Genomic DNA, 27,354 nt, shown 5'->3' with positions numbered 1-27,354 from the left:
CCCCCCCCCACAGCACTTAACTTTAAACTGCTGCCCTCTCTGCTCTCCAACTTTCCCCCCTAAATTGCCTCCTCGATCCCTAAATCATCCCTGCCACCCCAATCCTCCCCACTGCCTGGATTGCTCCCCTGATGTCCCTCAAACCCTCAACTTGCATCTCCTGATCCTTCCTTCTGCCCCACATTGGTCCCTCCACCCCTGGATTGCCTCCCTGTGACCCCAGTCAGCCTGAGAGTCCTGGAGGGAGCTGCTGGAGGGTTCCCCCTCCCTTCCTGCTTCTGGGCTCCCTGCAGACCATGTCATCCCCACATGTCTACATCTTGCCTTCACTGGGTCCTACAGCTGAAGAGGAGTAGTGGGGAGGGGGTGGAGAAGCAAGGAACTGCTGGACAGCTGCAGGGTTCTTGGGCTGATCAGGGAAGCAGGGCAGTGATCCAGGGGTGGAGGGGCCTATTGTGGAGCCAGGGAGGGGGCAATCGGGGGCCATCCAAGTGGCACAAGAGAGTTCTTCCCCTCCCCCCAGCATATACTTTGGCTAGAGAGCTGGTGAACACAGCAGGCACAGAGTTAGCACCCACTAACTCTTATGTGCAATCTCACCCTTAAAGTTGGAGTGAATGTTGCCACATCTGAATGATTCTCAGCACATTCACACATGACAGAACATACCAGCTGCTTCCCCTTTGAAGCCTTCGCCTTCTGAAAGGATTCCGAATGTGTGTCTGTTCTAGAGACAGCACTGGTGTAGCTGAGAGGAGGTGCCCATGGCTCATATGCAGAGGAGAGCAGGATTTCTCTGCTTCACCCTAGTCTGGATTGCAGGCCATGGGGGCTATGGTACAGTCTGCACTCATGACACAGAGGGTCAGAGGTTGATTCCCAGCCAGTACAGGGCTGGTCTTACCTTGAGCAGGAGGTTGGACTTCGCAGCCTCCTGAGGTCTTTTCCAATCCTATTTTTCTATGATCCTGTGAACCATGACACCATATTTCATGTGAACTGGCCTGCAGCCTGTCCCTAGCCAGCTGCTTGAAACAGCCTTTTTAGTAGAAGGAGGAGGAGCTCCCAGGGAAACTTTATAAACCTAGGCCTGACTCTGCTTCTTAACCAAATTTCTGTCTGAGCTGGAAGCAGCTGAGACAGTGCAAAAAGTAGGAAGGCAATAGTGCACTGAGGTCTAAGCTGGACCTTGGGGCTGCTGTCTTCATGCTTCCTGCAGTGAAAGCCAGTACTGTGGATGCAGCATGCAGCAACCAGAGGGTGTGGAGAGGAGATCAGTGCAGAGACAGCATAGGCATTTTCTGGGATAGAAGGAAGGGATGTGCTTTTTCTCTGTATGCTCCTTTCCAGGGAAGACAAAGGAGCTGTAACCCCTTCCCCCAGAAGCCGGTCCAGCACATCTAGTTAAAAGTCTCTTTAAGAAGGACCATATTCATTTGAATATTAAATGCCCTTGAATTTAAGACCCATCCAGATTTTCTGACTGTCCATTTAAGAAAAAAATAAACCAGCAAATAAACATTTAAAAGGATGCAGCTTTGATGATGCATATGAGAACCTTTTACTTTTTATATACTCTAAGATGCAGCCATGCTTAGAATAAGTATTAAGTTTTAAAAGGTGCGTCTTCTGTTCTAAGGTATATGGCAGTTCTTGAAACAATTGCCGGGCCTTGGGGAAATGGTGGCCTGAATCTGGCTGCAGCAGCATGTCATGGGACATATTGCCATGGGAGAGCGCAGTGAGTCTAACCCTCTCTGTGGTGCTTTTGTTTCAGGTTTGATTGCTGCTTCCAGTGAACCCACTAAAGACCCTGGGTCTTTGACCAGCAGGAAGAGGAGTACATTTGTGGAGGCATGTTCTCATGAACAGGCCATTTGGTCACCTGTGCAGATGTTCCAGCACAACAGCAGACTCCTTGAAACAGCCCAGAACCTGGCCTTTGGCTGGGGGGCACCCCAGTTAGTTCTCTGTTTTGTAAAGTTACTAGCTGTCCTGTTGGATGGAAGCCAGGGCCTCCCAGCCCACGAGTCCTTTATTTATGTAATAACAGATAACATAGAAATTTGAGAGTGTCCTATTTGTAAAGCTCTGTTGTGTATAGGCTGTGACAACTGATTTGGTTCCTCTTTGCTCAGTGAGCTGCACATTTTATAAAGTTCATGGAAGGGCACAAGGGAAGAAACAAAGTAATTAATAAAAATAGCTGAACTTGCCATTTCAGCTTTCTGCCGAGCTGGAGTGTACAGATTATGTCCTTCCTCTTGTTTTAGGTTTTCCTAGCATAGCAATAATTTATTTTCTTAGCTTAACCCTTGGTTTTGATAAACCCCCTCTCCTTGTTACAGAGTTTGTTTCTTCAGATGATTCTTCAAGTGCCTCAGTGCTGATCTGCCCTGGTCTCAGTAACTTTTCTCTGCTGTCAGTAGACTCTCCTGTCTCCTTTTCTTATTGGTAGGATAACTGACAACCAAACCATACAAAAGTGAGCACATCCTTCATAAGAGAAAGGAGGAGACACCCTAGTGGGCAGCAAATTCCCCTAGACGTGGTGTGGGGAATGTGGTGGGGAACAGTCCTACCAAATCCAGGCTTACTCAGCCACCCCAGCTGTTATTTCCTGCCTGTAGCACAGGTCTGGTTTTAGAGAAAGGGGAAATGGTCTATTCTGTCCTGCCTCTGTTTTATTGCTGTTGTGGGTGCAGAGCTCTCTCAGGCAAGAGCCCGAACCTTTGGTTAAAATCAACTTCTAACAGGACAGGGGGTAAGTGGCAGGATACATTACAGGAAATGAAGGGTTGTGCCCAGTGTAGATGGATTGGGATGAAATGGAAGTACAACAGCCTAGCTTGTCTTTGACTTCAGCTTATCAGAGTTTATGCCTCACTTCAGTTCCCACTCACTGACATTGTGCTAGCAAGTGTGTTGTTACTTCCGGTAGGTTTGGGTAGAGGCTATGACTGAAAGTAGCAGATATTGAGCATGATGAGCCCAATTAATCATGCCACTGAAATGTCAAACCCCTAGTTTTAACTTAGTGCATTTAAGTTGGAGGCAAAAATGTCCTCTTTCTGAGGCCTCCCGTTAGTAACATCTGAGCTGGGTCAGTAAGGGCTGTCAGTAAAGCCTGACTTAATACTTTCTGAGCATACTTAACTTGTGCCACTTTCATGTAATGCCTGTCAAGGAGACATGAAAACATGCTGATGAAGATCCCATTTACTTTAATTGCTACAAAACCCTCATTCTCAGCTTCCACAATTGCACATCATATCTGGCCTTAATAACAAACACAAGGGTTTCTTTGTCCCTGCAGCTTCTCCATGTATTTGCTGGGTTCAGTCTATTCACAATGCACTGCTTTAGTCTTATACACATTAAATCTCATGGGCACATCCTTTACATATTAACCATGTTCCGTTTAGTTTTGAAATCTGTGTACTGTACACATGCCATTTATTTTTACCTGTTGTTTATTTTAATAAGCTAACTGTTACATGTTTTTTCAGCCATATTCCTTTTTAGATGACAAATGGGAAGAAAACCAATTAACCACATTGTACAGTAGCAACTAGTGGGAAATGGTTGGACAGGAGAAATCATAAAAAGCAGTTGTGTGAAATCTTTCAATAATGCTAAGCTTTGTGCTGTCAACACAGCAATAGCTGGTGCCACTAAAGAGGGAAAGAATTTAAATTTACCAACAAAACAAGGGGAACATGGAAATATCATTCTGATCAACTTCTGCAACTCCTCAGTTAAAAGTGTTTCTACATTGCTGGAAAAATCTTTAGTAATGTTTACCTGACACCTGTTTTTTCAGGGCTCAATTGCATTATCTAATAAAGGTTATTTTCTTTGTATGAAGTGTATTTGCACTGCATGTTCATTGCAGGTCTGAGAGATGGGGCGGTAGTGTGGAATGCACACACAGCAGAGAGTGGTCATGTAAAACCAATCCCTGAGACTGAAGCAGATTCTAACCAATCTGATAGAAGGGAAGAGATGACGTTGGTCTTTTGGGCTGGACTAGTGGAGATCTGACATGCAGGGCCAGAGTTGCTTCCCTTCTAATTTTCAAAGTTGTTGGAACCTAAAAAGGAGAATGGTACATCCGCTACAACGAGCTTAAACTTAGGAGTTTGAAGAAATGTTGGAGACTTCAGCTTCAGGTTTAAACAGAGCCAGTAATTTTCTTTTACAAGCCTGGTTCCTGCTTTGAGCTCTGTTACCGTTGGAGCTTCTGTGCTGAATAAATTTTTCCTTAGGCTGAAATTCTGTGTTGCAAATTTACCATGACCCAGAGCTGCTTCATGAATGTTACCTCTGGAATGGGAAGCTGTGTTGATATGTTCACTTGTCAGTGTAGGTGAGCTATTTTGCAGTGGTGGCAGAAATCCCTCAATTCAAGGAAGATCTCTACCACAAAATGGGTAAAACCCACTGATAGGTTTTGAGGTGACTTAAGAGTCCAATCCTTAGGCACCTATACAGTGAGGCTGCTCTGATGCACTGTATTCACAGCACATTGGAGCAGACTCAATTAATCGAGTCTGCTGGAGCATGGTAATTACTGCACTTCCGTAGACTCCAGCGTCATGTGTATCAGCGTCCCCATGCTGAAAAATGGCGGCGGGGGCTCTTTAACTAAAGCTCAGTCCCCTTTCCCCCCTCCACACACACACGCACACACACACACGCACAAAATCATAAGTCAAAGATCTGCCTGCAGAAGTTGCAGGTTTTTCTGCAGGGAAGAATAGGCTTCAGGCTGAGTTTTCTCCTTTTCCTTCCTCTGCTCTCTCTCTGCTTTGTGGGTAAGATGCTTTACCTCAAAACAGGGTGCCGCTTGGTTGAGGTTGCAATGCCAATGGAGTTGGTTGGCATCCAGCTCTTCCCAAGTCTCAATGTCAGCATCTTTTTTCTTGAGGTATGCTTTAAATGTGTCCTACTGCATTGCCTCTGGCCACCATGAGAAATCAGGCTGCTACTAAGCTGGGAGCAGAGCAGTTTTTGGGAGTCAAGAGTTGGGTAACTGCACACAATGTCCAGTTCAGTAATGTTGATGCTTGAGAATCACTGACTCAATGCTTGTAACATTGGCTTGAACAAGGATGCTGGCATTTGTTCAGCAGTCTTCCCATTTGATGTGGCGGATTTTTCAGAGGCATCATTGGTGGTACCTCTCCAGGCTCTTGAGATGATGACAGTAGGTCACCCATGTTTCATATCCGTAAAAGAGAATAGCAATGATGAATGCATTGTAGACATGGATCTTGGTGTCTTTCCAGGGATTGCAACAAAAGCAATGCTAAGGATTCTCAATGTAAGGCTCCTGTACTGCAGCCTGGGTCAGCTCTGTAAGGCTCAAGCAGGCTTCTGCCCTGCAGCCCTTGTTAAGTGCACTGACCCAGTTACTACTAATCAAGACCAACTCAAGTGCAACACCTTCCCTCTGATTGGTTCTGGAGCTGTATTTAAGGAACTCCTCCAGCACCTGTTTATTTGTGTTACCCAAGTGCTATGGGCCCTAGGGCCCACCCAACTAACTAGTGGCCCCCACGCTGTGGGGCCTGTGAATGAATAACACAACCAAATGCTTGGGACAACTAAGGCAAAAACAGGGTGGAAGTGTCGTGTCGGTCAAAGGGTTAGAACATGAAAATAAGTGTGTCTGAGGAGGACAACAAGCAGAGCCCCCTGCCTGCCGTGTACCCAGAGTCCCCACGAGATGGATGTGGAGTCCTCTTGGGCTTGGGCGGAAACTGCTCAAGCCTCTTATACGGCTAGCAGGCCAATTGTTAGCCGCCACGTGGGAATAATTTAGAACTAGCCAATAGCGGAGAACAAATTTGCATGCGGGTGGCGGGAACTCCTTTGCACCATGCATTTCTCTTGCAACTTGAGAAATGCACCCTGCAAAGGAAGGTACAAATTGGCGGGAAAATCTCCCTTGCACTGGGGTTCTCCTCTGCAGCAGAAAACTCCACCGTGCAACGAAGCTGCAATTTAGCGGGAATAATTCCAGTGCCGAACCACACACAAAATCATACCTTTGGGTTATGACAGTTTGACAAACATGATATGCATAGCTTTTTCCAGACAACAAAAACCATCTGTGACTCAACTCCCCACAGTCCCATTTTCCTGCAATCACAGGATAGTTTGACACTCCTCAAAGACAGTGAATCTATCCAACCTAGATGGAAAGAGCACCTTGTGGCACAACCTAGATGGAAAGAACCATGAGTCAACTGTGACAGACACCACCCTCAAGTTCATTCCCCAACATGCTGAAAAGGGAATCCTTTCCTAGAAAAAATATGATGAGCTACTAGGTTGTCAGCTAATTTCAGCAGCAGTAATTAGCTAAGCCATGGTGCTGTGCACACATAGTGACACTGCTTCTGGTTCAGGAGGTAGAACACATGAAATGGTGCTACTACCTGGCTCCAGGATAAGCTTTTGGAGCAGACATGCTGAAGCAGAAAATTAGGCCACATGGTTAGAACATTCTTCTAATACTATTCCTCAGCTAGAGCAAATGTTTGGCATTGCTTATTGGATTCAACTACTCACAAAGGACACGTGTCCTGATGTCATGTGCCAGTCAGTTATCCAAGTGGCAGCAGAGACAGGAGGGTTAGGCAGGGATGATCCTGCTTTGAGCAGAGGGTTGGACTAGAGCTAGATGACCTCCTGTGGGCCTTCCAGCCCTTTCTTTTCCATTATGCATGTTCGTATAGGGCATGAAAGATGAATATGGTGAGAGCGCAGCATGCTTGCTCTAGAAGATGGGTGTTTGTGTGCATGTGTGTATATTAGATAGTAATTTAACTAACGTTCTGTGTTCACATTTTACATTCCTCTCAGATACAGGGGGAAGTAGGAACCTAGGGTTTCTCTGTAGACAGAGCTGTAAGTGTAAATGTAGTCACCTGTGATGTTTTGGTTTCTGGTAAAGTTACTCAGCTATATCTTCTGCCTCTGTACTGGTTGGGTCCTTTTCCCTTTGTTAAGTATAAGATTCTTGTAAGGCTTTCTAACATTTTTATATTACTAGTGACTTTAGGTTCATCATAGCAAACTTTTATTTGGGAAGTATATCATTTTCTACATCACTATTTGGAAGGGTGATGGGGTTGTGAAGCCAAAAAGAAGAGAAAAATACTGGAGTCACAGTCAATGCACAAATAATGGGCCCTTTAAGGCTTGGGAGCTTGCTTACTTTCCATTGGAACTATATAAGCCTGCCAGTGAGGTAAATTAATCAGTTCAGACTGGGCAGCAGAAGAGATGGGAGCTTTGTCTTAGGGAGTCGTACTGGCCAGCTCTGAGGAGGAGAGGCACCATTCCTGGATACATTCAGCACTGAGGGTCAATGCCCAGTAACTGAAGCTGTGGACAAGGGAAAAGGATGGAATTCTAGGATAGGGAATACAGCTGATGTATCCTGGAAGACTGAGGTAGGAAATCATCAGGAAATTGTATTGTGCTATGGGGAAGTGAGGTTTATTGGGGCTGTTCTCAAAGCAATTCAGGACCAGGAAGGAGAGTGTGGGCCCGGGTACTTCCTCTTCAACCTCACCCAGCATGAGGGAATACATGGCTGCCACTAAGCAGAGTATCTAAAGCAGTGATAAATTCATGCAAACTATAGCAGAGATGATTGCTGCATGTTGAAGAAATTTCAGTGAACAGCCTGGGACTGCACAGGTGGTGGTGTCCACCTCCTGACCTGTCACAGGGAGTTAAAGTCAATTATAAAATGAAACTAGGAGTAAGTGCAAACATTTCCAAGAAATAAAATATCTATATCAAAGTTTATTAAAGCTTCTGTAAATTATGTTACCAAGGCAAAATATGATATGGATCTGGAGTACCCTTTCTTGATCAGTACATCCATGCAGCTACTGTACTTCCATGCAAACGGCAGTGTGAACTGAAAGGCAGAACCAAGCCAGAAGTTATACCTTGGCTATAACATAGCTGTGAAAGAGCTGATTCAATTATGATGCAAAGCACAAAATGCTTGATTGAGAAGGGCAAGAGTCATGTCCATTTTAAAACTAGAAAAAATCATTTCTGAACTAGATTGTGATTTAACTGAAGACAACTAAAATGTTACTGTGATTTAAAATTCTATTAGATGCCATACATGTGCTGTAGAATAGCCTATGGTTACATCATTCCACAGGACAGAGGATCCTAAGCTGTGGCCTGCAGATCACCATGGTCTGCAAGGCCCTGGTATGTGATCTGGAGACAGAACTCTCCTTCCTCCTGGTCAATCAGGCTAGAAGTTCTGGTTCCAAAAGTTTTGGAACCACTGCCATAGAGAAACCAAAGGAACAACATTTTTTGTCTTAAAAGAAAAGCTGGTATGTTTGTTTAGCTCATTTTTCTTTTGTGAGAATGTGATTATATTGAGTGCTGTATACTCACTTCCACCCATCTAAGTAGCTTTTCCTGAATGTATCTGTTATCTTTAAACTTCTTTGTGTTAAGCAAATCAGCAACAAACTCTCTTGGTGTGATCTGCAGGGTCTAACATAAAACAAAGGCTTGTAAGTCAACCACTGCCCCCAAGTAGTACTCTCTTCCAGCCTCTGCCAGTGAGTCTTAGCCTCATTCTTGGTGAAACTACGCTCTGGGCAAAGAACAAGCTAAGTCTCTGTTTTGTCCTGAGAGATTTTTAATATGGAATTCCATAGTCCAGGTAAGGGCTGTAACCTCTGAACTCCTGGGTAAAAGGCTCTTCCTTATCAGGCACCTCCTTCTGAAGGGTCACTCCTCATCTTGGTTTTTAAAGAAAGGCCTGAGGTCTCTGCCTAAAGATCTACAGGACAGGGTCCATGGCTACAAATCACTATTAGAATTATATGCTTAGGCCCCGTGACTCCCAGAGGCTCAAGTCCTGCCCAATTCTCAGCTTTTCCTACTGGCCAGCTTAGGAAGCTTTCTACTCAGTAGGCTGGCTGTTAAGGCTCCTAGGGATGTGATTCCTCCCCCTGCCCCTTCCTATGCATGTTAAAGAGACCTGGGCTTTCAACATAGGGCTGTGTATTACCCTAGGTAGCAGGGTCCCTATGTCAGGCACTGTGGTATGTAAGGATATGTTTCCAGCATATCCACAGTGTGTCCACACAAGCAAGGTCCCAACCCCAGAAATAGGCCAAAGAAGCCACCTCATGCTTCAGTGCACTTTAGGGCAGCTGCTAGGGATGACCTTGACATGGCATGTTTCCATGTTTGGAGCATACAAGTGAAATTGGGTAGGAAGAGCCTGTTTGGGACATGTTGCTCCCATGGTGGTGATCAGGGGTGGGCAAAATACAACCCATGGGCTGAATCTTGCCCACCAAGGTATTTTATCTAGCCCATCCACTGCGGGTCCCTTGGCCCTGCCTGGCCCAGGTATGGGGGACAGCCCGGGTCATGGCACGTGCTGCCAGTTCTGCCATCCCTTGGCATGCAACAGAGCTGGGGTGATGTGGCAGTTGGACTCCATTTCCTAGCACATTCAGAGGCAGCAGCTCCTTCCAGCTGTTGGTGCCAGTGTCACTGCTGCTGGACCCGGCCCTGCTGCCTGGGCACCCTGATCTATCTGCCCCATACCCACTGCCAGGGGTGCCAGATCGAGCAGGTGGGCAGGGTCTCCATGGAGACTAGCTCTGGACCTCCATGGCAGGGCATGCTTGGCCAGGTGGATGGGATGGGATGGGGCTGTGGGTAGGTGGGGAGCAGCTCCTGGGAGCAGAATGGGCAGGCATGTCTGCAGATGAGCCTGGGATCATGGGGCAGTGACAGCATGTCGCTGTGCAGGGAGTGGATCTTGGCTCTGTCCTAGGCCCAGGCCCAGGCCCCGGCCCCAGCCTGTGCTGTCACCGCCTTGCAATCCCAGGCCTGCCCACCTGCCATCCTTATCCCAGACACCGCTGCCCACCCACCCGCAGCCCCATCCCATTCACCCAGGCAAGCATGTCCTGCCCACAGGGGTCCTGGGCTGGTCTCCATGGATACTCCATCTAGTGTCCCCAAATCAGTCTAGTAATCTACTGCTTAGGGAGTTTTGATAAGCTGTTCCAGACTGGGTTGGGAGGGAGAGGGAAGATGCTGACCCAGCCTGCAACAGCTCACCAAAACTCCCTAAGTGGCTCCGCAGCCCAAATAATTCCAACCCCTGCTACAGATGAACCCTAAGTCTCCCTTGCCCTAAGTAGCTTCAGGAGCCTGAGAAGAGATGGATCCACTGGAACTGTTAGGAAATCATACTTACCCAAAGCCTGTTCACTAGGGTCACAACTTTGTCTGTGATTTCCTTGGGATCCTTCTGACTGATTGAATTCAGGATGATGTCAGTCAAAAAACAGTGGCACATCCTAGCATAGAATATCTCTTCATGTGACAGAGCAAAACTTAGGAAAAGGATATCTAGAAGGAAAGTTTCAAATAGCAGAGCATTAGAAGACCTATTTCAGAGTGCTGGCCTCCTCAGCTAGCTAAATACTAGCCTCTTTATTTGTCTTCTCTGATACACTGCAACTCCAGAATCCTGCTATACTCAAGAGTCAGAACTTGGGAAGGGATTAATAGACCTGCCCTCTCAAGTGTTGTTGGAAAATGAAAATGCTGAGTAGGCCTTCCCATAGGCATTCACAGTGGCCTATATCCAATGTAAAGCCTATTGATGTACAGCTACCTCCAGAGCAGCTACATTGATTTAACTACAGAGATTTCTCCAGGTAGGCTGATGGATAGTCATGTGCATGCATGCCTACTCTCAGCAGAACAAGGAGAGGAGGGGTGCTCCATGGCTTTCCCCTCTGTACCTCCTTCAAGGCACGAAGGGCAGGTAGTTACAATTAGGGGAGCACCTCATACAGATGACAAGCAAATAAATTAGTGGCTATGGGCCACATGCTCAAAGGTACTGAGGTGCCTAAGTTTTCCTGAGATCACTCATTTCAATGAGAGTTAGATATAGCTCAAACTAGTCAAACTTTCAGTGCTAAGTTAGGCATCCAGGCTCCCTATGCAATGCATGGGTAGGCAAGAGCTGAGCAAGTGTTTGAGGATCTAAATTTTTGACTGTGCAACTGAAAGTGGAAGTTAGGATAAGACCCTTGGGCGTGTCCCCATGAGCACTCAAGTGTGGGTTGCAGCACCTCAAAGACATCTGAGGTGCCACAAACTGCATGTTGTGCATGTGCACCTGTGCTCCATGCTGCTAATTCGCAGCGCGACAGGTTTTTTTGGACACAGGGAGATCCCGGTGTCAAAAAAAATGCCACCAAAAAAAGCAGCATGGCACAACGAAGCATGGCATGGCATAGTGAGTGCACATGGCAGCAGCATGCACCACCAGAAACTGGAGCTTAACAGGCTGGAGCCATGCCCTGGCTGCCAGCCAGGCTCTGAGTGGCTGGCTTGGCACTGCTGCTGCCCCAGGAGGCCCCCAGGACTCCAGGTAAGGCTGCTGGGGCCAGATACGTGCTGGGCCCAGCCTCCCCTACCCCACCTGGGTCTTTTTGTCATGTGTTGGAGCACATGTGCAGCAGCATGCCTGGGGACAAATAGCAGCTGCACAAATATGTGCCGCTATTTGTCCCGTGGGAAATGCATGCTCTTACACATGCATGCTCGAAGGGCTGTATCGCTTGTGTCTTTTTGCTGGTACTTAGCTCCTCAATGTAGAACAGTAAGTGTTGTCCAAAGCATTTGTTTTCACTGTCAGTGGCTTTATAACAATATCTGAAAGCAAACAGCTACCATACCTAAGCATTATACAGTGTAAGATGTACCTTGACATAATGCATGAGCACTTCTATTAGCCAGTTTGCTGCCATCAAGCTGTGTGCTGTAAATAAGACTCTCTTCATTGTATAGACAAGAGCCATCACTGCTTACAATGGGAAGATGTTCAACTTTAAGAATCAAGCCTACATTATTAAATCCGTTGGTTACAGCATTCGATTCATCGTTTACCATTTCTGGAATTAAAAATACATAGACTTATTTCAGAATAAAACCTGAAAAACTATGCATAGGATTAATACATCAACAAACATAAGATGCGGGTCAAAATACTTCCATCCTGATAATCATATTCCTAGCTCTGCTTTATTACTACTATTATTTTGCATTTTCCTGGCAAGTAAGGAGTATGTACTAGCTTCCAGACAGAAGGCCAATATTTGCACAGAGGAGTCACCCAGCGTTATTAAACTAAATGTGTCCATCTCTTCCTAGGCACAAGAATTTGCTGCAGACATCTGAAGAATCTGAGAAATGGGTAATTTACACACCGCAAACAAGATTCTGGTCTCAGTTATGGAAGTGTTAATATGGAGTAATTATTAACTTGCACAGAGTTGTTCCAGACATTGCCACTGTAATTGTGATCAGAATTGGTTGAGTGTCAGTTATGGAGGAGGAGCAGGAATATAAACACCTGGAGATTAATTTATCTGGGTAAACTAAATTAGTTCCTCTTGTAAAGTCACTGAAATCAATGGAGTTGCACCAGCATTGAATTTGACTCATTAGGAAGGATTCCCGAGTACAAGCTGATATTGCTAGTTAAGTGCTGCTGACAAAATACTTCTCTCTCCCACCTCTCTAATTGCATTGCCTATCACTTCTTTTGAGTCCCTTTACCAGCTTCTCTTTACATCAGTTTTCCCATTGCCCTTACCTCACCTCATCTTTAAAACCTTTTCTCTCTCAGACCTCAGTCATGTTTTTTCCTCCAATGACTTCTGCCCTGAACCATCCCCTCAAATGCCCTTTTGATTCCTTCTCTCTCTCCACTTCACATCTTCCCCATGCAATCTCATGTGTTTGGTCCAGTTCCGTGTGATGAAAATGCATACTGGTTAATCTCTCCTGTCACTGTGAAAGTGACAAGCCCAAGACAACCTCTTACCTGCTTGTATTTGTTCCTGGCCTCTCCATGTGGCAGTTGTTTCTGTTGAGTAAGGCTCTTCTATAGTGCTGTATCTGGGTTTCTCAATGGCTGAGGTAGCCAACATAATTTGTTTGAATGTGTGTTGTTCTAAATGTTTTTCTTGGGCACCAAATGCATCTGGCATGGTTTGATCATTTTCCTGTACTGCATGACCTCCTTTCTCGGGAGAATGAACAGCAAGCTCATTAGTGTAGCCCTCATTTTCAAAGGCTTTGCACTGAAATGTGCTCTCTGTAAGATTCTCATAGGCTAGTTTCATATGCTGGCATTCATAACTTTTGGAGTTCATCGTGTCCCAGTCCTTGACCAGGGATATTAGTTTCTTAATGGGGGTGGCTGAGTCTTTACTTTTGGATTTATTTTTCAATTTGCTTCTTATGCCTTTCTTCCTTGGAGGACTCCCTGCATGGTTACAATAGCTGGAATTCACTTGACTGTCTGTAGACTGATGATCTCCTGCAGACTTAAATCTTCGCTTTGTCCCTCTCATCTGTGAGATTATTCTGGCATACATGTCATTTTCTCCTTTCCTGTCCTGCTTTTCTTTCAAGTCTTTTATTTTATTCCAAGTATTTCCATAGCATTTATTGAAATCCACAGCAGTATATGAATGTTCCTAAAAATGATGTGAAAAGTTGTTGTTTTAAAATTATTCTTCATAATGATACCAAATGAAGGCAAAGCTTGGCCTTCCCTAAAAATTCCTATATTACCATTAGCTGTGTTAGGCTATTTTCTGAATAAAATGGCATAAAGATGAAGTACCCAAGGTGTCTTCTAGTCAGTGGAAGTTGGATACTGGTAGTTCTGAGTACCTATGGGTGTGTCCAGATAAGTGACACTGCAGATCCATCTGCGGTACCACACAATGCACATGCAAGTATTTCCCATGCTGCTACTTTGCAGCACAGGGTGTTTTCTTTAGCCCAGGAGATGCCAGGATCAAAAAAAACCCACGCCAAAAAAAGTGGGACAGCACACATGGTGGCAGCACATGCCACACAAAATTGGAGCCTGGCCAGCTGGAGCCAAACTGCAGCTGCTGGCCAGGCGCCCTGCTGCAAGACAGCCGTGGCTGCAGCTCCCCGAGGCCCCCAGGACCCAAGGTAAGGCTGCCGGGGTGAGCACAGTTGCTGGCCCTAGCCTCCCCTACCCCGCTCAGGATAACTCGCCATGCGTCAGAGTGCACATGGCATGGGCAGTCCCCAGGACAAATAGCAGCGGCACAAAGTGTGCTGCTGTTACTTGGCCGCAGGGAAAAAGACATTTCTGCTCGTGAGAATGCACCCTATCTGTCCAGAGAAGTGGTTTTTAACATTTTTCATTTGTGGACTGCTTTGGAAATTTTGAATAGAGGTGCAGACCCCTTTGAATTGTAAGTATTAGCATTCACATACTTTTGATTTATCATAGTCATCTTTCATGGACCCGTTAGACATAGTCTGAAGACACCCAGGGATCTGCGGACCACAGGTTGAAAACCACTGGTCTAGACCTAGTAGGGATCATACAGTGAAACTTGCTTGTGGCACTGATCTGTATGCATTTAGAACCCAGCCTCATCAGTGCTGAGATAAACCTCTTAGGGCATTTATACATATACTTCTTTGTTGTGTGATGCACTGGAGATCCGCCACTTCGGAGCAGACTCGATTAATCGAATCTGCTCCGCACGCGAGCTGAGGCGAACTGTGATGTGACACATGCAATTGTATAAGCGCCAAAATGTGTGTCAGTGCACAGAAAATGGCAGTGGTGCACTTTTGAATTAAAGCACCTCCAATGTTCAAAAGCATACCACTGCCGTTTTCTCAGTGCTGCAGCACATTTTGCTGTTTATACAACTGCAAGCCTCATAGCGCTGGGGGCTTTTCAAAGCCCCCAGCGCTGCGGCATTTGCATGTGTAAAGATACCCTTACGGCCTAGTCTCTCTTTTGAGGTGCTTCACTGCTCTGTGGAATGATGCTATGCTGATTGGGACTCTGTCAACATCACCTCATGGCCTTGAATATCCAGGGCCAAGGAGTTACGTAATCTGGATCCAAATCAGTTTCTTCACAAAATCCCAGCAGAAAGTTGGACTAGTGTGGATACGTAAGGATACCATTAAAACAAATGAAGCTCTCTATTCTGAAGTGGTCTTGCATGCTCTTGCTGGTTCTAGCCAGCCGTACAACCTCAGGAAGGCAACCTAAGAAGTTTGAATCAAAGAAGGATGCAGGATTGCCTTTACTTAAAAAGCATCAGACTTAAATAAATCAAAGGAGCAGATAAGTTATGTGGACATATGTAGATATGTTAACAGAAGCAGAGCATCAATGCAACCTGAGCATTAACATTAAAAAAGAAGAAAACGGTATACACACAATGGAAGCTAGGGATGGTCCTTAAGGAGGACTATACGACAATGGTCCACATAAGTAGGGAGAAGATTAAGAAAGCTAAAGCGGGGACTGAATTCAAGGTAGCAACTGGAGTCAAGGACAATAAGAAGTCCTTCTTCAGGTATGTAGGGAGCAAAAGGAAAACAAATGGGAGTGCAGAACACTTTAGGGCTGCTGGTAACCAGTACCCAGGAGAAAACCGAACTCTTGAATGCCCACTTTGCTCCAGTTTTTCACTGGACCAAGGGGAAAAACATGCAAGATAAGGTTCGCATGGGGCATGGTGAGAATGACAGTCTTCCAACTGTTGATGCTGAGCTGGTGTGTAACTGGAAAAGCTAGACATTTGTAAGTTAGCAGGACCAGATGAATTTCACCCAAGAGTGCTGAAGGAGCTGGCTGAGGTCACTGCAGGACCCCTGGCAAATCTTTTTAAAAAATCGTGGTGCTCAGGGGAGATCCCTGAGGATTGAAAGAGGGCCAACATGGTGCCCATCATCAAGAAGGGGAAGAGGGAGGACCTGGGCAACCATAGGCCAATCAACCTAATTTCTACTCCAGGAAAAATCCTAGAAAAACTCATCAAGGAGTCTTATGTGCGACTCACTCACAGAGGGTAGGATTCTGAACAACAGCCAGCATAGCTTTGTCACGGGCAGGTCCTGTTTTACCAATCTCATCTCCTTCTATGACGAGGTATCTTGCCATGGGAGAGGAGGTCAACATTATATACGTAGACTTCCAAAAGGCCTTTGATCTAGTATCCCATGATAACCTCATGGGAAAATTGGAAGATTGTGGGCTTAATTGCTCGATGGTTCAGTGGGTGGGAAACTGGCTGCGAGGTAGGATCCAGAGAGTTCTTATGAATGGATTTGTGTCATCCTGGCAAGAAGTGGCCAGTGGTGTCCCTCCAGGGTCCGCGCTTGGTCCAGTGCTTTTCAATATCTTTATCAATGATTTGGAAGTGTGGGTGAAGAGCTCACTGGCCAAGTTTGCAGACAACATCAAGTTATGGGGGAGTGTGGTCATGCCTGCAGATAAGCTGCAGATACAGGTGGACCTTGACAGACTGGAGAGGTGGGAGAATCAGAACCAGATGAAGTTCAAAGCTGAGAAGTGTAAAGTGCTCCATCTGGGGGCAAATAATCCCCAACATACCTACAGGCTCAGTGGTGACAATTTGACTTGCACCACAGCCAAAAGGGACCTAGGGGTAATAGTTGACCATTGCATGAAGATGAGCTGTCAGTGCAATGCTGTATCCAGCACAGCAAACAACACTCTGGCGTGCATCAACTGATGCATCTCATGTAAAACCAAGGAAGTGATTCTTCCACTGTACTCAGCACTAGTGAGATCACAGCTGGAGTACTGCATCCAGTTCTGAGCACCACACTTCAACAAGGATGTGGAAAAAACTTGAGAGGATCCAGAGAAGAGCCACCCATATGATCAGAGACTTACAAGGCAGACCATACAAGGAGAGGCTGAGGGACTTGGGCCTCTTCAGCCTAAACAAGAGATGGCTGAGAGGGGACTTGGTAGCAGCTTACCACTACATCAGGGGAGTACATCAAGCACTCGGTGAACAACTGGGCACCCATAGGGAAGACCAGGTGTAATGGATACAAACTCCTGGAAGACCTCTTCAGACTCAATTCTAGAAAAACTCCTTCACAGTCAGGGTGTCCAGACTGTGGAATAAACTCCATCCAGAGGTGGTGCAATCACCTACCCTGGAAATCTTCAAGAGGAGACTGAATGCTCACCTCACTGGGCTCACCTGACCCCCAGTTGTCTTCCTGCCTAGCGCAGGGGGGCTGGACCTGATGGTCTTGCAAGGTCCCTTCCAGCCCCTAACAATGTATGAATCTATGATTCACTGCACATTTAATCTACCCTGAAAAGCATTAAGAATATATATTTTTTTACGCTCAACCTCGAAAAAGACCACAAAAACTGAGGTAACTTCTTAAATACCCAGTACTACATTTCTGCTTAAAAAATGCCAAGTCCCCTTAATATGTAGCGCATGAGGGCCAGCTTTGACTAGGAGAAAATTAGGTTTTTTGGAAAGAAAACAAAATAAGTTGTAGAATTTGGATGCAACTTTTACATGATTTTTATCCAACTTGTTTATATAATGATGTAGGACATCTTTGACCCCGAGAAATTCAATGGGAGTGAGATCAGATAGCAAAGCATGCAACTCAAAGTTGCATGCTTTGCAACTTGCAGTCCTTTTTAAAAAAGTCCTTTTTAACTTTTAATTGTAGTTAAAAAAGACATCTGCAATGATGGTGGGAACACAGGATTCTTGCTAAGGCTCCATTAACTTTGTTAGCACTGAGCTGAGATCCAATTCTGGGGGAGATTCCATGAGTACTGGAAAAATATTAAACACCCCTCTGAAAAAAAATCACTGTACGAGAGGGTGGGAATATCTAAATATTTTACAGCTGTCAGGTGAAGCTTGTGCTGCAAAAAGTGTTGTAATGGTCACCTTGATCAAGCACAAGGGCAAGCTGAGAGGATGGGCACTCTGTCCACAGGCTGGATGTAGGGACCTGGATCCTAATGCCTTCTTTACAGAGGAAGCCTGAAATATACCTGTTTCTTTGGCTTCAAGATGTAAAACAAAGACACAGGGAATAGCCTTACCCAGCGCCCCTTAGACAACTCTGCATCAAACTTGATCACTATAACTGAAGCAAGACCTGGACTGGGAACTCAAACACTGCAACATTTCAGTTCAAAACACTTGAACTACCTAAAACTGCAATAATTAACTGAAAATGACTGAGATTTGATTTTTCGTATTGTACAGGGGCTCCTTCTATATGTTTACAGAAGTTAAGCAAGAGGCCTATCATCTTACTCTCTCTCTGTTAATATTAAAAAACCTGTAGTTTTATATTAAAAATATATATAGACATTATATGTAGTCGTAGTGTTGGAATGATATTGTACCCATTATGGTCCAGGAAATGTGTGAGAGGCAAGGATATTTTGAGGGGTTATAGCTTTTACTGGACCAACTTCATGGCAAGGAGTGACTTTTAGATAAGATTTCAAACAAAAGTTGCTCTTTCTTTATGCCTGTCTAAAATCTCCCCGTCATGCAGTTGGTCCAGTAAAAGATATAAACTCCCTAAAAAATTCCTTGCGTTTTGCATCATTCTCAGTGAATTTTTTGTTAGCATTGTGATGCAAGTAGATTCTTGAATACTCCTGCACTTGTGGATTGAGGAGGCCCTGTCATGGAGAGGTTTGCAGGACTCTTAGTTTTGTGGGTAATTTTCACTGAGCATGACAAATGACCTTGTCCTAAGCTCATTCAGAACTAGTTAATTTTGGCACCTGTCTTGTCTGATTTTATTTTTAAAGTTCATTAGTGAAATGTATTCCAGAAAAGCGACTTACTTCTTTTGGGTCTTTGCTGAACTCATGCTCCTTATCCCAAGTTACAATATCTAATCTTTTAAATGGAAAAGCTTCACTGGGAATTTCATGTTTTTTCCATAATCTGCAAATGAATATTTTAAAGTTTTATTATTTGTAAACACTGGGAAACATTTTCCAAGGACAGTACCCATGTCAACCTGGGATCAGGAGCTCCTAGGCCTCTAGTCATCAGAAGGTTACGTGTGCATTCTAATAATTGTTATATGATTTATATATGATTTTTAACTACAGAAGAATCCAAATGATACCAATAATAAATGTTGGTGACAGACAAACAAAATTGAAAATGTCTAATTTTGTCAAAGGTTTCTTAAATCTTACTTAACAGCTACACAGGAGGCACACAAGCAGTGCCAGCCCATGGGTGACATCCCAAGGGGCCTCAGTGCTGACTGAAGCTGCATGGCCCTGCGTGGTGCCGCACTGAGCTGGACCAGTCCCACAACAGGTGGCACAAGTGACACCGGCTTTGAGGCAATTGGGGCCAAGCCACACCACGGGGGGCTCTGGCTGTAGTGTGCCCTGAGTGCCCCATGGTCACTGCTGCTGCGGAGTTGAGCTGTGAGCTCGGCGGGGGGGCTGGGGCCCTGTGGGACCTGAGGGCCCTGCATGGGGCACATGAGGGCCCTGTGAGGAGGCGTGTGCCCTGTTGGGGGAAGCTGTGGGCCCTGCAGTAGAGGCAGTCTGTGTGCTGTTTGGGGGGGCTGTACCCTGTGAGAGGGCAGGGGACCCACCCCTCCTGAGCAGCCCCCCCACACCCACAGTTCCCCCGCAATCCACATACAACACCCACATCCCCAGGCCACTCCCACAAACCCCCTCACCCTAGTATCAATTTTATTATGATGATAGAGGCACTGGTAAGTTTCCAAATTGCTTTAACCTTATAAATATATCAGTAAAACATTGCCTAGCTGATCTCTATATAGTGGCATTTTATTTTAATAGCAAAATAACACTATTTGGGGTATTTTAATGAGAGAATTTGGGTTTCTTATCAGAGAGTTTGCAATTCATAAACAGGGAACAACAGGATCTCTGCTGGTGAGACAAGTGGCGAGACCCATGCAGAGGAGCCTGTCCAGGGCCAGCGCTGGAGACCCAGCTGGATGGCAGACAAGGTGGCTGACCTCTTGGCCATTTGGGGCCAAGAGGACACGCTTTGACAGTTCAAAGTGGGCCACCATAAGGAGCACATCTTCTGGGCGATAGCTGCCCAGATGGCAGAGCAGGGGCACCCCATCCGGGTCTGGCAGGGGAGCAGCCTTGGGGCTGCAGGTCCAAGGGGGTGGATGCTGTTGCCAGTAGCAACAGGTCACAGCCAGGCGGCAGCCCCCACTGATAGACTGCTGCAGTGGGTAGAGGGTGCAGGGGCCACTCCAAGTTAGGGCTGCTTCAGCAGTCCAGCTGGCACAAGGGGTAGTGTCCCCAGATACCAAGTGGCCAGGCCTCAGAAGCTCCTGACTATTTCTACACTCAATTACAGTGGGCCTAAAGGCCCACCTGGTAAACTAGTAGCCCCTTGTGGGGCTAATGAATGAGTGCTACAACTAAAGTCTTGGGAGAACTACATCAAAAACAGGATAGGAGTGTCGTGTCGGTCAAAGGTTCAAAACATGAAAATAAGTGCACCTGAGGGAGACACCGAGCAAAGCCTCCTAGGTCATGCCCACTGGTCCTCAATGGCATCCAAGGACCTGGTGGACAGCGTCCACTGGTGCTCTGCCTAGAAACATGCATGGACATATGAGAGGAATGTGGCCCCACAGTCCCCAGGCACCTTCCCAGCCAGAGCCTCCTTCCTGATCATGTACAGGGCCCACTGGGCCAGGGCCAGGAGGAGGTTGACCAGGAGGTCCTGGTACTTGATGAGGCTGCAGATGGGGTGCCCAAAAATAAAAAGGTGGGGAATGAAGTTCAACCAGAACCTCAGGAAGAGGTTCTGGAGGTGGAGTTGGAGAGGCTGCAGCCTGACACACTTGAGTGTCATGTGCGTCAGGGTCTCCCTATGCCTGTAGAAGGGGCAGGAGACTAGGGTGTCTATGAAGCTTGCCATATACATGCTCGTGGCAATGGCTCTATGGAGGAACTGCCAGCTAAGGTCCCCAGTGGCTCATGGGATGAAGGTGGAGAACAGGCTCAGCCACTGGGGCACCCCAGCTACGCCTTCGCTGAGCAGGTCCTGCCACTTGGTGTCTGGACGGGATGCGAGGGCAGCATGGTGGATCGTGCGGCACACGAGTTTGTAGAGGTGGTGGCGATGGATAGTGGAGAAGTGGACCGGTTGGATGTCCTCCAGTTGGCTCAGGTGGTGGAGTGGGGAGTGCCACAAGGCTGGGCGAGGCACTGGCCCCATGACAAACTCCTGTGGGCTGGAGGACATGGGGGGAGAGGGGGCGGGGACTGCCATCGCGCAGGACCTGGTTGACAAAGGCAAGGGCCTTGGGAGGTAAGGCAAATTTCACTTCCTGGACTAGGCAGCAGGTCGCACAAGTCATGGGTAAACCTATGCGTCAGGCCAGCACAGCGGGGTCCATCCACGCCTGCCTATCATAGTCCAGGAGGTCTCCGATATGGGCGACACTCCCCAACATGCTCCATGGGACCAGCCTCTGTTGCAACCAGGGTGCCTGCACTGTCAGCATCTCTAGCTGGAGGTTCCAGAGGAGGGGCTCAACAAGCAGGCTGGCATCTTGGGCGAGCCTTCCAGGGGACCTGGAGGCAGAAGCCCTCGCAGGTCCTGCAGGAAGTCCTGCAGTCTGAGAAGCTGCCTGTCATACTGGAGTTCCCGGAAGTGGTGAAGGAAGGTGGTCCCATGCTGCGTGGCTACCGACACCACATAGCAGTCGCTGCAGGGCCTGAAGACTGAACGTCAGGACCTGGCTGCACAGACAAACCAGGTCCTGGCTGCCTTCCCACAAGGGTAGACTCAGGACCTCTGCAGCAACCCAGTGCCATCCTGGCCAGAAAAACTCTAGCACTCATTTCTGGAGCCCAGCCAGAACCTTGCGGGGCACTGGCAGGGTGTGGAAGTTTATGCTCTGGCATCACAGGACCAGCTGGTTCAACACCAGCACTCTCCTGTGCATGGAGAGACACTGTAGCAGTCCCACCCATGCTCAGAGCCGCTCCACCACTCTTGCCTCCAGCTGGTGCCAGTTTGCCAGTGGGGAGGGGTTCATGGGGGACAGGTAGACCCCCATGTAGAGCAGTGAGCCCGCACTCCAGCGGATCCCATGGAGCGTGGGGGGGAGTGAGCCCACCTGCCACCCATCACCCATCAGGCCAAAGCTCTTGACCCAGCTGACCTGGGCAGAGAAGGCTGCCAAGTACAACACCTGGCAGGCCTCCACCCACACCAGGTTGCCTGGGTCCTGGAGTGTGACGAGCACATCAACAGCATACGCTGACAGGACCAGCCACACCACTGGCTCCCGGAGGACCGACCACGCCACTCACCTCTTCAGGAAGACAAGGAAGGGCTCCAGGGCCAAGGTATACAGCTAGCCTCACAGCAGGCAGCCTTGACACACCCCTCACCTGAACGGGATGGGCTGTCAGGGTCCAGTTGAGCTTGACCAAACACTCTGCAGAGATGCAAAACACTTGTACGGCCTGCATGAAGTGGGGCCCGAAGCCAAAGGCCTACAGTGTGTTTGTGAGGTACCCGTGATCCACCCTGACGAATGCCTTCTCCTGGTCCAGGGAAAGGAGGGCAAAAGACAGGCCCTCCCAGTGCGCCAATGCCAGGAGGTCCCAAACCAGGTACAGGTTGTCGAAGATGGAACAGCCAGGCACTGTGTATGTCTGGTTGGGATGGATCACGTCTGCCAGCAAGGACCACAGGTGCAATGAGACAGCCTTCGTTGCCATCTTTCAGTCCATGCAGAGGGACACGGGACACCAGTTCCTCAGGTTGCAGAGGTCCCTTTTCTTTGGCAGGAGGATCAACATGGCCCTCCAGCACAACAAGAGGAGCTCCCCACTTCCTTGTATTTGGCCCAGACTGCAGCAAAGTCCAGGCTGAGGACATCCCAGAAGGCCTGGTAAAACCCCACAGTCAGCCTGTCAATGCTCAGTGCTTTGTGCCAATCAGGTGGAGAGTGGTGAAGAACTCAGCCAGAGTGAGAGGAGCCTCCAGCCAGTCTCAGTCACCCACGGTGACCTACAGGAGTCCCTCTCACAGGGTCCAACAGGCTTCAGTGTTGGTCAGATCCAGGGAGAAGAGCTCTTCACAGAAGGCCCGCGTACGCTGGTGCATCTCACCTGGATCAGTGAAGGGGGTGCCATTGCCCACCAGAAGGCAGGTGATGTACTTCTTGACCCCCCGCCTTCTCTCCAGGGTATAGAAGTGGGAGCCATGGTCCACCTGCCAGAGGAGCTGAAAGCACGAGCGGACAAATGCACTGCGGGCACAGTGGTCATCCAGAGAGCGAAGCTCTTCCCACCTCTCCCAACACTCTCCACAGAGCGATGGGTTGGTTGGGTTGGTGACCAGGCACCTCTCCAGCTCCAGCACTTCCTACTCAAGCTGCTCTCGGACCACTTTCCTCTGCCAGGTGTGCTCCTGACTGGAGCTGTGGCCAAAGAGTTAGGTGCGCACCTCTCCCATGTCCCACCATCTCCAAGCTGAGGGGAAAGCTGCCCATTGCAGCTGCCAGGCCAGGCAGAACTCCCAGAAGGCCTCCCTGAAGCCCACATCCTCCAGCAGATTGGCACTGAAAGTAGCCTGACCCGGATGCCCAGGCCCCAGCATGGCCTAGGCCCAGACAAGGTGGTGATTGCTGAAGGGAGTAGGCTGGACACCGGAGGCTACCAGGGAGTACTCCATCAGGCTCTCCCTAAGGATACCTATGGCAGCCTGGTTCTGCTCCCTGCTTGACCAGTCCCACACATCAAGGGTTACGTTGAAGTCCCCTCTAAGGACCAGGCACTCGCAAGGGTTGAGGCTGTTGATGTAAGTGGCTGCCTGGCGGAAAAAGTCTGCCAACTCCGGGTCCTTTGCAGGGGCATACACATTCAGAAGGTTCAGGACTAGGCCCTGCACTCGGATCTTGAGGTGCAGCAGGTGGCCTGGCACCACCTCAACATCCTGGATAACCTCCAGTTGCAGGCCTGGGGAGAACAACCCTACAAGAGGTGGCCAAAAGGTGATTAAAAAAGACCCTGCCTCCCCACTCCAGTTGCCAGTTAGGCTCATCAGCTGGAATTTTCAGTGTCTCCTGCAAGAAAACCATGGGGTACCCTACTTATGAAGAAAGGAGAGCACCCAGCATCTCTGGAGACCCTTCCTGCAGCCATGGACATTGAGGGTCACGATCTTAAACAATCTCATGGCTGGGGGTGTGAAGTAGATGATATGGCAGGGCCTCGCACACCTCAACAACCGGTGTGGGGCATGCTGGTTCACACAGCATCCTCCCTTAAGCATAGAGGGTATCTATGAAACTGCGAGCCTGCCTATAAATCCAGGCGTTGCAGTTCTTGGGCCCCTTGCCTTCTCCCACCAATGCCCTCGCAGTGGCGAGGATGTTGTCAAAATCTCCCCAGCAGTCCAAGGCGAGCTGCACCTTGCTGGCAGACTGCCAGGTATACTCTCAGTCAAGAAATGCAAGTAGCTCGCCCCTGGGACTGCAGGGACCAAGAGATCCACAGGCTCCATGGAGGCTGTCGGTTCTTGGGCATTCTCCTCCTGGTCCTGGGGCTCAACAGGCTCCTTAGGCACCGTCTGAACCCCCTAGTCCACTAAGACCCCCAAACTCTGGTTGGGATTGGGAGAGCTCTGCAGACAATTGGGACAGGGGTGGGGGTAAGGGTGGGGCTCCCTTACAAGATGGCAGGGTAGAGCTGGAGCCCGGCAGGGTCTGCACGGGGTTGCCAACAAGATTGGCCTGTCGGGTCAGAGGACCCCGCCTCGACCCACTCTGGGGTGGAACCACAGGGTGGGCTGGTGGCAAGGCTTTCCTGGGAGGCAGGGGGAGGAGATCCATCAGGCACTGGGGTGGCATCAGTGTCTGCTTTGGGGTCCTGGGAGAGAGGATCTTCCCCCTCAGGACTCACCAGGGTGAATCCCAGGGCCCCCACCTCCCCCAGATCATCAGAGGGGGAGGGCTTTGCTACCGGACCTACCGTTGGGTTAGACTCTTTGCCCATGGTCTCAGGGGGCAGGTCCTGGCTAGCAGAGTGGGGGTTCTCCTCCATGGGCTCCTGGTTGGGACTGGCCAGTAGGCCCAAAGCCTCCTCCACTGGGATTACCCATTTGATCTTTTCTGGGGGTGGGGTGTTGGGCGCATCCAGGGAGACCTCTGGAAGCTAAGCTGCTCTTTCTCCCTGTGTGGTGGTTTTGGGAGGCGGCGGGGGGGTCCTCTACTTCAAAGGGCTCCAGCTGTGTCTGGGCCTTCCATTTGGCTTTGAGCTTGGCTAGGGGTGGGGGGGGCCTACTCCCTCTCTCCCCTCAGCTGCTGCCTCCTTCCCTGGGACCCAAATTTGGTTGGGGACCAAGGTCCCCTGAGCTCACAGGAGGGCTGGGTGTTGTGGCTGGGGTGCCAGGGGGGCCTGAGGGGGGAGGTGCCCCAGTGGGCCCTGCAGGTGCCCTCCCTGCCTGGCTCATGGGGCACTTGTGATGCAGGTGCCCTGGGGCATCGCACTGGAAAAACCACAGGTCTCCCAGCATATAAAACACCCTCACCAGGGCTCCCTGAAAAGGAATCACAAGGCACCCCTTGGCCTCCAGCCTTACTCCCGTCGACAGCTGAATCATGACCTGGCAGCAGAATGAGCGCACATGGTAGAGGCTGGGGTCTTGGCACCCCAACGAGAGGGCCACCACCAGGGAGATAACCCTCCCCAGGATTTGGAGCTGGGGGAGCAGGGCCCAATTAGAGATATAGGGTGGGATGGAGCTACCCTGGTACCCAGCTCTTCTAGAGGCTTGAGGGGGACGTATCTGTCCTCCACCATGAGCCCCCTCTCCACTGCCTTTTCTGCAGCAGCCTCCAAAGCAAGGCAAAAAAAACCCTTGCCATGAAAGCAGGAGGCTGTTATGATCTTGGGGGCCCCCACCATCTGAGCCAGGAACTGCACCCAGATCTCAAAGTGCAGTTTCACCCGCTCGGGTAGTTTGTACTTCACCCTGTGCCTGTGGGTGAGTGCCGGAAAGGGGGCCCTGCTGCCCAAGCTGGAAGGGCCGGCAGTGGTGAGTCCAGGCCCTGTGGCTGCAAGTTGCCTCACAGCCACCTGTGCATAGCTGTGGCTCCCCTACTGGGGGGCTGGCTTAGTGGGGCGAGAGCTAAGGACAGCCGAGTGGGTGTGCTGGCTGGCATAGCGCACCTGGTCCCCTCAGGTGCCGGTGGTCTAGGCTTGGGGGCAGGGCCCTTGCCCTTCCCACCCCCAGTTGAGAAGCCCTTCCCAATGCCCTTGCCCTGGGTCCCTGATGGTGAGGGGGCCTGGCCAAGGGAGACCCCTTGGCCCTGCTGGCTCCCTGTTAGAGTCCTGCTTGCCCCCACAGTGGGGGTTACAGGCTTGTCTACCCCTGGAGGGTGGGGGTTGTAGGGACATGAGGCCCCTCGGGGGCGTGGCTGCAATTTGTCCCTACAGTGGGGGCTACAGAAAGTTCTGTGAGGGCATCTGCTCCCCCAGAAGACTTCTGCCCTGCCATTACTTCACATGAGGGAGAGGGAAACCAATAAAGAAGAACAGAAAATACAGCAGGGCTAGTGAATCCAATAGGGACAGGCTGGGGCTGTGGGGGAAGGGAGCGGGGGGTGAGGGGAAAGGGGCTGAAGCTCACTGAGCTACAGCCCCACAGGAAACCAGGTGGGCTATGCCTGGGGAAGGTGAGGGGAGGGGGACACATACACAAGGGCTAGGGAGACTTGAGCTGGCTTGCTCAGCCACATAACAAACACCAGGGCAGGGGGTGTGGACCACAGAACTTACCACACAAGGGCAAAACACACAAGGGAAACTGCTGAGGCAGGTGTAAAAAGATAGCTGGAGCAGTGGAGGGCCTTCATTTGTTGAAGCTCAGTCCAGGAGCCCCTCAGGCCTCCAGCCAGGCACTCAGCAGCAGGGCAGCAGGTAGGAAACAAAGCACAGGACCAGAGGCAGCTATGAGGGAGTGCAGGAGCAGTCAATTAGGGAAGTAATCCAGTGCAGGTGTGGTGCAGGTCAGTGCAAGGCAATGTGGCAGGGGGCAGCAGCAGTACAGGCACTGGCAGCAGCAGCAGTGGTAACAGCTGTCCAGTCAGCCACTTAAGGCATACTTCAGGTAAAAGTGAAAGTGAAGGTGAAAGTGGGGGATGACCTGCCAAAGCAGCTGGGCCAGGCAAGGCACCTGTAGGCACCGGCAGTGATAGTGCGTGGGTCAGGGAGGGACCCACAGGCAGTGCAGGCCCTCACCCTGGGCTGTGCCCCGACCACGGCTTGGCGGTGGGCTGGGCTGCAGGCCGGAACAGAAGTTCAGAAGTTGGGGTGCAATGCAGTGTGGTTCCCCCCCACGGGGGGTGGGGGGTGCAGTGGTGTGTGGCTGG

At 49.1% G+C, this 27,354-nt stretch overlaps 2 protein-coding genes across 7 annotated transcripts in view; one reads left to right on the top strand and one right to left on the bottom strand.

Annotated features, from left to right (window-relative positions):
* The window catches only part of PLEKHG4 (pleckstrin homology and RhoGEF domain containing G4), a 195,833-nt gene extending 191,298 nt beyond the window's left edge, over nt 1-4,535 (top strand). For 4 of the 6 annotated variants that reach the window (XM_025209441.1, XM_025209440.1, XM_025209439.1 and 1 more), the window contains one exon: nt 1,778-1,915. Coding sequence is in view for 2 of the 6 variants with exons in the window: in XM_025209442.1 (XP_025065227.1) it covers nt 1,778-2,070 (293 nt within the window). In the remaining 4 variants the exon portion in view is untranslated. Of the gene's footprint in view, nt 1-1,777 lie in introns of all 6 variants that reach the window. The other 2 variants (XM_025209442.1, XM_006028103.3) reach the window with 2 other exon arrangements.
* Nucleotides 4,536-7,843: 3,308 nt separating this feature from the next.
* Nucleotides 7,844-27,354, bottom strand: part of KCTD19 (potassium channel tetramerization domain containing 19) — a 61,855-nt gene continuing 42,344 nt past the window's right edge. Inside the window, exons 11-16 of the mRNA XM_025209443.1 lie at nt 18,782-18,884; nt 12,929-13,586; nt 11,805-11,993; nt 10,280-10,434; nt 8,446-8,547; nt 7,844-7,942 (exon numbers count right to left, since the gene is read on the bottom strand). Coding sequence (XP_025065228.1) covers nt 7,844-7,942; nt 8,446-8,547; nt 10,280-10,434; nt 11,805-11,993; nt 12,929-13,586; nt 18,782-18,884 — 1,306 coding nt within the window. The remainder of the gene's footprint in view (nt 7,943-8,445; nt 8,548-10,279; nt 10,435-11,804; nt 11,994-12,928; nt 13,587-18,781; nt 18,885-27,354) is intronic.

Source organism: Alligator sinensis, unplaced genomic scaffold (genome assembly GCF_000455745.1).
Source record: "Alligator sinensis unplaced genomic scaffold, ASM45574v1 scaffold642_1, whole genome shotgun sequence".
NCBI lineage: Eukaryota > Metazoa > Chordata > Crocodylia > Alligatoridae > Alligator > Alligator sinensis.
The sequence above is the reverse complement of the archived record's forward strand: the minus strand, read 5'-3'. Positions and strand labels throughout refer to the sequence as shown.